Below are 8,950 nucleotides of genomic sequence, written 5' to 3'. Positions count from 1 at the left end.
TCTGTTGTTTGGCGGGCAACGCATGGCAAGCCGCGCCATCAAAACGTTAATTCCTACTAACTTAGCATTACGGGCTTGATTTTGGAATCGGCGCCCTCGCGCAAGGCACGATCCCGATCTAGTTGTACAAGGCCGCCGGTCGCCTTACGATATTGCGACGGCTCGGCACCGATGCATCGACCGACCGACAGACCGACGCAGAGCATCGTCCTATTCAAAACCCGTGACGAGCGCGATTCCAACGTCATCACGTCCCGTCCGTTCCCGAAATCCCCGTAATCCATCCCGTTTCCGTTCCACGAGTCCACCCCTGTCCCCTGCTCCCGTCTTCCCTTCGATTCGAACTCCCCTCTGACCTCTCCCCACACCGCGACTCAAATCTAGGGTTGCTTCGCTCGCTCTCCTCCGCTCCGCGCATGGCCGACCCGCCGCCCCGGGACGCGCACCCGGAGCAATCCCCCGCCACCGAGAAGCCCCCCGCGGCGCCTCTGACACCCGAACCCGAGGATGCGGCGGAGCAGGATGTCGAGTCGGAGGTGGATGAGGAGTACGTGAGCGACCCCGACGACGCTCTCCCGGAGATGCGTCGTCGGGAGGCCAGCGACGACGAGGGGTCCGAGGAAGGTAGGCGGCCTCCCAGGGCGCGGATCGACCCCGACCACGACGACGACGTCCAAGGTGCCCCGGAGGATTACGAGGGCGAAGTGGAGGAGGACGAGGACGAGGAATACTACGATGATTTGTTGGATGAGGAGGAGGTGGGCGAGGGGCTCGAGGCGGAGTATGATGACCACGCGGTGCCGCCCAAGGAGGTCACCGCCGGCCAGGGGGAGGAGGGCGAGAAGCCTGGGGAGGAGGGAGCGGAGGCGGAGGTTGAGGCTGACGGGGAAGAGAAGAAGGAGCAGGAGCCGTTCGCGGTGCCCACCTCCGGCGCGTTTTACATGCATGATGACCGGTTTCAGGAGGACGGCCGGGGCCGACGCAGGTGTGCCTTTCTATAAACTATAAACCTTCCCTCTGCAGCTCATAGTTTCTGGACAACTTGCAATTATTCGAGGCAAACTAAAATTTACAGAAGAAGGCTTAGGTGAAGCAGGGCTGGGTTCGTATCTTCTGTAGTTTGTTTAAAACAAAGCACTTCCATCAGCGTGAATATTCCACGAAATTAGACTTAATGTTTTGCAAAACAGGAAGCTCCAGTATCTATAGACCAAGGATATAGATTATCATCTGCATCCATCTCGTGACTTTTTTAGTTAATTGGAAGTGTTTGTGTTTTAATTTGGTTTTTTAAGATGCTGTTATGGTAGTAGAGACTATGACTGGCAAATGTAGTGTTATTTAGTCCCAACCTTTACTGATTACTAGTTCAATGATGGCAGTGTTTTTTTGACTTGAAATTGTGCCTCAAGAGGTTGTTATTAAGATTGCCTTAGGCATTACAATATGTCGGTTATAGGTTTTAATAAAATTATATTTCCAGTACAACCATGTTTGGAGGCATGCAATGTTGGAAAACCTTGTAGCTGTCAGATTCGTTATGTTTCCCCGACAGGGTTAGGCACATACATGTCCCAGCTCTTTCTGCCAAAATTATGCCTACATTGTTGGTCTGCAAATAGCTTGCAGTGTAATGGTAACTGGATATGGTCAGTTATTCTGTCACCACATGCATCCAGCTTCCTGGGAAATTTTGTGTTGCATTTGCGGTTGCAAGCTGGTATCTTGGTAAGAAGGGTCGACGTACTGTGGTGGCTGGGTTATTCAACATATGAACTTGTTGGCCATTGTCATGGTTTTGGCTGGGTTTTTGCAGTTTATGTTTAGTCAATTTTATTTACAGGTCTTGTTAGCATGCCACTGGTTGGAATATTGGATAATGTTGGCTGTAATTGTTGCTTAGCGGCTGTTTGGTTTACAGCCCTGAGGTGCCCGACCAAAAAATTGGTCGTTGACCAGCTGTAGGGTGCCCGTTTGGATGGGATCCAAATAATTGCCACGCCAGCCCGCCTCCCCTGTCCTCTCCTTCTTTTACGCCAATTTGTTGGTAAGGGCGAGGGCGGTGGAATCATTGGCCAATTTTTTGGCTCGCCAACAGCGCCAACGATTTGGCGGGGCTAACCTCGGCTGAAACCAAACAACCCCTTAGTCTTGTCCGGGACATATGCTGACATTTTTGTTATAAACTAGGCGAATGCTTGGTGGGAGGAAGTTATGGGATGCTAAAGACGATCAAGCATGGGTGCATGACAGATTTGAGGAGATGAACGTGCATGAGGAGCGCTATGAAGTAAGTACTCATTACCTTTGAATTTGATGTGCAAAAACATTTTTTTTCCAATATTGAGGTTAATTCTCTGCATTGTAGGATAAGCGAATGTCAAGAGGCCGTTTTAGAGGTCGTGGTAGTGGAGGTAGGACTAGAGGCACTGCCCGTGGATTTTCAAGAGGAGGGAGGTACCACAGTTATCACGAAGATAGCGACAACCAAAATCAGAGTGAAAACCAGAACCGGCCCCAAAAGATTGTCCGCGGGAGAGGACCCAGACGTTATGACACAATTGCAAAGAACAACCGAGATGTTGTCGGGTTCCAACGTAAACAGTAAGTAACAAATATCTTGGGACACTTGGATTCATATAATACTGCTTTGTTCAGTACAAAGTAATGTTTCTTTCACACACTTTTCTTGTCATCACTTGTTCAGACCAACAAGATCTCGCGAACCGGCTGCTCATTCTGCAGCGGCCAGAGAGCCTGGCCAAATTTCAAATGCACATTCGGAAGCAGTTCCTGCTAAGAAGAATGTTGTCAATTCAAGCTTAAATTCTGCGTCACCGCCATTTTATCCCTCTGGTGCCTCAAACCAAGTGGGAGCTCAAAGAAGGGACATACAACCAGGAGGTTCAAATAAGGTTCATCCATCTTCCATGAAGATGGATGACAACATGAAGCTACAATCTGGTCCAGTAGTTAGAGGGAAAGGAACCACGGACTATGGTGGACGAGATAGGTTTCATGCCGAGGGTCCTGTTAGACCATCTCCTGCAAGAAGTGTAGGAGGATCATCATACTCATCAGGGTTTGCATCATCATCAATCAATTCTGGTCAATCCCCTAATAACAGGGCTCAAGGGGGAAATGCAAGCATTGGTGTTCCTTCACATAATCGGCCCACACCATCATTTCAGCAAACTTCCAGGGTTTCTACGCAACAGCAAAATCATACCTCAATTATGCACCAGAAGTCAGGCCAAGCACCTAGTCAAGCTTCAATGAGAATCCCAACTCAGCAGTTGAGCCATCGGACAGGCAATGCTTCACCAAGTGCTCAGCACCTACCTGCTAGATCAACTGAAAGTGACGAGAATGGTTCATATCCTAGTTCAAATCAATCCAAGACATCTGAGGTGGAAAAAACCAACAAAGAAACTGGACGGGGCTCTTTCATGTATGGTGGAGCCCAGGTTATTGGGGCTGCTGGTCTTGCCCAGGGCGAGCAAAATTTTCCTGGCACTCCAGCTCTCCTGCCAGGTTTGCTTTCTTAACCATCCAACTTTCTTGTTTTCTGGTGATAGTTTATTGAGTAAAATGTACCCAAGGTCCTGAAATTATGAGGTGTGCCAGCCGGGTCTTATAACTATGAAAATGCACGTCTGGGTATGGTTCATCGCAGGTCCTATCTATGATTCTAGGCCTGACTTACCCGTGTGGTACATTGACTGGTGCCATCTCAGCTCTATTTTGCAAAAGATACCCTAGAAAACTATATCTTCTAGTTTTATTGTCCCCAACATCCCCGTCCCTCTTCAAGTTAAAAGCAAACACCTATGCCGGTGGGAGTTGGCAGGGTTGCTCAATGGGAAGTTCTTCAATGGGCCATTCCCATGGCCGGGCCATCACGCCTGATGCCGTGCAGAGTCAAGTAAGAAACAGTGCAGAGCTCACAGCCACTTATCTTCTATCTCTGCTCAATTTGGTCGCTTCTGCTCGCCAGTTTCTTCTCACAGTACAAAACCCCATTCCTTCCATCATCCTCCATACATAGGCGCCACTAGTATGAGAAACAATACCCAACAGCTTCTGCAAGAAACAATGAGAAACATCATGGAGAGAAGCCCCTGTGAGTCCTCATTGTCATTCTCCCCGAGGCACTTCAAGTAGCTGGTTCTCAGCAAGATCAGCAGACATGGTGCCACTAGTATTGCTGTTTAGGTTCTTGTCAAGATTCTCTGGTTCTCAGCAAGATCATCCTCCATACATGGCTTTGTCAAGATTGTCTCGGATAAGCAGGCTGAGGACGAGAATGAGTCGCCCATGGCTTTCTCCTCCACCTGCCCGTTCTTCCACTCGGAGGACTACATGTTTCCTGCTCAAGCATCACTGCCATGTCGCTCCTGCATACGGCACTGGCTGCGGCTATCTCTGTCCAGCACCTGCAGGGCGCTTCCGCAAGCGACTCACCGGCAACCTGTATGGACGCTGACGCCCCCATGTCCACCTTGCCTTCCGGGTCAACAACCCGCACACGCGCTTGGCGCTGCTGCTGCGTAAATGGCCACGGGTTACGTACACATCGTGCTCGTGTGCCAGCGCTCCAAGGGCGCCTCCCCATGCCCCTGCAGTGGGCAGAAAACTGTTGGAGGAGATGGTGTGGCGCACGTACTGTAATGGCACGAGCTGCTGGTATGTGGTGTGATGTGAGTGCGGGGCTGCACACACGGGAGCCCATGTCCATGTGGGTGGAATCATACCAGCATCGTGCAGCGGTGGCAAAGGTGCATACGTGTGCAAAGCGGTCTGCCAGAGAACTTCCAGCTAAATAACCCCGCCAACACCGTTGGCTTATGTGTTGGGGGGAGGTTAGGCACAAGGAAATGAAAAGATATACTAGCTTTCTAGGTCCTTTTTACAAAATAGAGCTTACATGGCATCAGTCAACGCGTCACGCTGACAGGTCAGACCTGCATAGGACCTATGGTGAACCTCAGCTGACGTGCATTTTTATAGTTATTAATAGGACCCAGCTGACACACCTCAAATTTATTTTAGGACCTCTGATAGATTTCTAATTTAGTTTTTCTTCTAATCTAGTCACTTGGGCCATTCATTTCCTATTTATCCTTCACGCAGTGATGCAATTTGGCGGCCAGCATCCAGGTGGGCTTGGAGTTCCTACTGTTGGTATGGCCCTCCCTGGCTATGTGGCTCAGCAGCAGCTGGGAATTGGAAATAACGAAATGGCGTGGTATATTTCATTAGTCTTGCTATGTTTATCGTTCTGTCTGTTAGATTTTTATCACCGTCTATGAAATGATGTTTGTTGCGGTGGTACTCGATGTAGTCATGCAAGGGGTTTACAAGACAGTAAATGGATCAAGCCCAAACATAGTTTGCACTGAATCATTTGAATGCATGTATCTTCTTGTCTCTCACTTTTGACTACATCTGGCTTATCTTACTTTACTATGTCCGTAAACTATGACTTCAAGAGTTGCTGTGTTGCTGAAAGTGAGTTTTTTAGTTTCTCATATTTGAAATATGATAGGGGATACTTGATAGCTGAAATTGTTCACAATGTTTGTACATTGAGCTTATATGTAATTCCTTTTTTGTATTGTTCAAGCTCTTATTGATCTCTTCTCTTTTTTTGTGTCCCCCCCTGGACTTAATACTAATTCTGCTATTTTAGCCGAGAGCCACCTGTTATAATATTTGTACGTGTTTTTTGCTCTCTATCTTACAACACTTCTAAATGATGGCAATAGGTTGCCACTATTGGCTGGTGCAGCTGGGGCTTTTGGAGGATCATATCCACCTTACATTACCCTTGATCCAAGCTTTTACTCTAGGTCTTCAGGACAGACGTCGTCGTCAGTTCCATCCAGGTAATATTAGTGTTGACTAATTAACACGTTGTTCACCTTTTGAATCAGCCACTGTCAGAATGAGCCGATATTACTTCTTGTTAGCTGTGCAAACATGTAATTTGCTTTACTTGGGGTGCTCATAATATTTTCTCTGCCCCTGTTCCAACCTGATAATATAGCATATTTCACTATTTATCTGTTGCTTCATTCATGAAGGTTCCTTCTAAGCATAAAGGGTATTAACATATATTTATTTATTAATACAGGGAAGGTAATGTTAACCATGGGGCTAAATCTCCTCAAAACGGTAAGTTGTGAGATCCCCTGTTACGCCATACTGCTTAAAAACTCTTAGCATGTGCTACAATTTATAAGTTGTTTCATTTATCTATAATTTGTGATGCAGATATTGTGACTGAAGAGCTTGATCAGCGCCAGAACAAGCATAGGAGGTAAGATATTTTTACTCGGAAAATATTATTTTTGTAGAGCACTATGCACGTTTCAAAATAATTGAAGTTCTAGGATTGTGACCAAGTATATATAGAAATGTTTCAACATCTACAAAAACAAATTTATTTCATTAGATTCATTATGAAATATATTTTCATATTATATATATTTGATATTTTAGATCTTTGTGGATTTTTCTATAAAATTGGTCAAACTAAAAAAGGTTTTGACTTAGGAAAATCCTAGAACTTCAATTATTTTGAAATGGAGGGAGTATTTTTTGGACAAGAGCTGTGAGCTTATTCATGTCCTCTTGTACCGCAGATACTCAGAGATGAACTTCAGTCAGTGAAGCACCCTGTAAGGTGAATTTCATCTGAATAAGCTGCTTACGGTCAGTTGCACACGATTATTTTTTCTGATATTTCTTCTCTGCTCTGCATACTCATTGTGACATGAGCTCATCTTATGCAGGCCCTGTTGTAGGCCCTTTGTGATCTCTGGTTATGATCTGAGCACTTTGGGTGGCTTGGTGTCCTAAATTATATTAGGTACTGTTCTGTTCTGGCATTTTTGGTTCTTAACTTTCCAAGATAAATGCATTTTAAGTGAGCAAGGCACTGTTCCTCCGAGATGTTCCCCCTTTTCTCTGCTTTTCTCCTTCACCCTTCTATCCCCCGCATGCATCATCTCCCAATCATGTAAATCCTGACTTGGTGTTTGGATACCTGGGTTAACTATGATTTATGTTGTGGCAGGTCTTATAGATGCCTGCTCGTGCTGTAGTTATCTGATGGGGGTTGCTTCACAGCAGAGCAGGGGGTGCATTTGTTGCTTGAGTTGTGGTAAGCCTGTTTTTCAAGAGCAGCACTTGAGAAATGCACTTTAGAGTTTTGGTGAGAATGCAACTAATTGCGCATCATGAAGTTTTAGGTGTTGCTTGGTCGAAATGTCTTATTTGTTGGTGGCATCTGAAGACATGAGCGGTTGTTGAAGAGAGGTTTGAATAATGATCTGTGTTGATTGATAAAGAAAGGCAAGAAGGGCTTTTAGTACATTTTGTTAGTGACTCGAGTTTATGTCGGTATGAGTCAGATGTACCTATCTATCTATCCTCCAATAGTGGTATTGGCAAGAGCAAGGCTTTGTTGCTGCAGTTTGTATCTTTTGGAGTATGTGGGAATGTGGGTGAGATTCGTCAATTTTGTGCCTGATGAGTGCGCCCAATCAATTGTGTGCTACTTCGGTTCGATATGATCACATTACTAAGTTGACGGCAGTGTTGTCTCAGTCACAACCAAGTCACTCAACTGCTCGCCTAATCGTTTAGTTGGACGGATAGATCTACCAGCGACTTTGCTAAGGATCTTTTCTCTAGGTCGGTGGTTGATCTTCGTATCCCTAACAATATTGGTTGCCTGATGCATGTAGATAGTACCTCTATATATGTGAGTGACATTCATATCCCAGTAGACATGGCTTCAAAGATGGGTTTGAAGAAAGCTCTGCGTTGGATGCCACGTTCCTCTGCCAGCCCCCGGCTGGAGGAAGACGAAGACAACAACGAGAGGAACGGGCTGCTGAGGAGCCACCGGGATCAGAACCGGGTCGTGCCCGTGACGGATCTCCATGTTGACGAGCAACCCAAGGCAGGTGCGCATGTGGAGCCCAAGGTAAGCTAGCGCGTGATTCTGGAAACGCAAGCGGAAATTTACCTCGAGATGTGGCCGTAACTTGTGGCACCTAATGCCTTGCATTGGCATGGCATGGCGCAGACCGTGGCTCTGAAGGTGTCGATGCACTGCCATGGCTGTGCGAGGAAGGTCGAGAAGCAGATCTCCAAGTTCCACGGTAGGCGATCAGTGTAATACTACAAGTGTACATACTATGAGAGTATGAGTTGCCTCTTGTTGTGCAGGAGTTGTGTCCATCAAAATAGAGCTGGGGATGAAGACGGTGACCGTGGTTGGCAACGTGACCCCCATGCAAGTCCTGGAGACCGTCTCCAAGGTGATCAAGTACGCGCACATTCTGCCGCCGCCCTAGCGATGCTGTTTCCCGGTCCACTGTGTGGTGATTGCACTTTTCTTTGATGAAAACGATGAGCGCTATCCCTCTTTTCTCCCTTCTTCTTTTTTTTTAAACATTTTCTCCCTTCTTCTTTTAGCGCTCAATCTGTATCCCGAAAACAGAAAATCATATGTAGATTGCCATTTGAGGAGCCACCCGTGTCCTGGGCTCCTGGCAACTCGATAGTCTCATCTTTATCTTTACCTAATAATAAAGCAAATTGAGTTTTTTTCGTCTGTCATGACATTTTTCAAAAATGTCCCTCTATTTCAGAGAATTCAACCCGCTGTCCTGTGTTAAGTTAAAACGACGTTATTTTCATATTTTATACAATAGTCTCTGTCTTTTCTTAAAATCAACCCGCCATCCGGATTTAAGTCACACCTAAGCCGTTATTTTACATTTTTCGAAATCCCTCCTGATGTTTTAGGTAATTCATCTATGGATCATATTTAAGTCAAACAAATGCTTTTTAAAATAATCCATATCTTTTAGACCATAACTCCGATTTGAACATGTTATATATGTAATTTGATTAGAAAAATATATAGAATATG

At 45.9% G+C, this 8,950-nt stretch overlaps 2 protein-coding genes across 6 annotated transcripts; both read left to right on the top strand.

Annotated features, from left to right (window-relative positions):
- Nucleotides 1–275: 275 nt before the first annotated feature.
- Nucleotides 276–7,602, top strand: LOC123061401 (protein MLN51 homolog). 5 transcript variants are annotated; one of them, XM_044484487.1, is made up of 12 exons: nt 276–985; nt 2,191–2,290; nt 2,369–2,604; nt 2,708–3,534; nt 5,134–5,248; nt 5,769–5,888; nt 6,137–6,177; nt 6,277–6,322; nt 6,648–6,688; nt 6,798–6,874; nt 7,082–7,168; nt 7,257–7,602. In XM_044484487.1, the coding sequence occupies exons 1-9, from the start codon at nt 417–419 to the stop codon at nt 6,673–6,675; spliced, it is 2,082 nt and encodes a 693-aa protein (XP_044340422.1). In that variant the 5' UTR covers nt 276–416; the 3' UTR covers nt 6,676–6,688; nt 6,798–6,874; nt 7,082–7,168; nt 7,257–7,602. The 5 variants fall into 5 exon arrangements, with proteins under 5 accessions (XP_044340422.1, XP_044340424.1, XP_044340423.1 ...); XM_044484489.1 differs by having other exon boundaries at nt 7,251–7,602; XM_044484485.1 differs by having other exon boundaries at nt 277–985; nt 6,648–6,717.
- Nucleotides 7,603–7,744: 142 nt separating this feature from the next.
- On the top strand, nt 7,745–8,634 carry LOC100682466 (protein SODIUM POTASSIUM ROOT DEFECTIVE 3). The gene is made up of 3 exons (XM_044484491.1): nt 7,745–7,996; nt 8,099–8,174; nt 8,242–8,634. The coding sequence occupies exons 1-3, from the start codon at nt 7,745–7,747 to the stop codon at nt 8,367–8,369; spliced, it is 456 nt and encodes a 151-aa protein (XP_044340426.1). The 3' UTR covers nt 8,370–8,634.
- Nucleotides 8,635–8,950: the final 316 nt, after the last annotated feature.

The sequence above is a fragment of the Triticum aestivum genome, chromosome 3A (assembly GCF_018294505.1).
Source record: "Triticum aestivum cultivar Chinese Spring chromosome 3A, IWGSC CS RefSeq v2.1, whole genome shotgun sequence".
In the NCBI taxonomy this organism is placed as follows: Eukaryota; Viridiplantae; Streptophyta; class Magnoliopsida; order Poales; family Poaceae; genus Triticum; species Triticum aestivum.
This window is presented reverse-complemented; position numbering and strand designations above follow the sequence as displayed.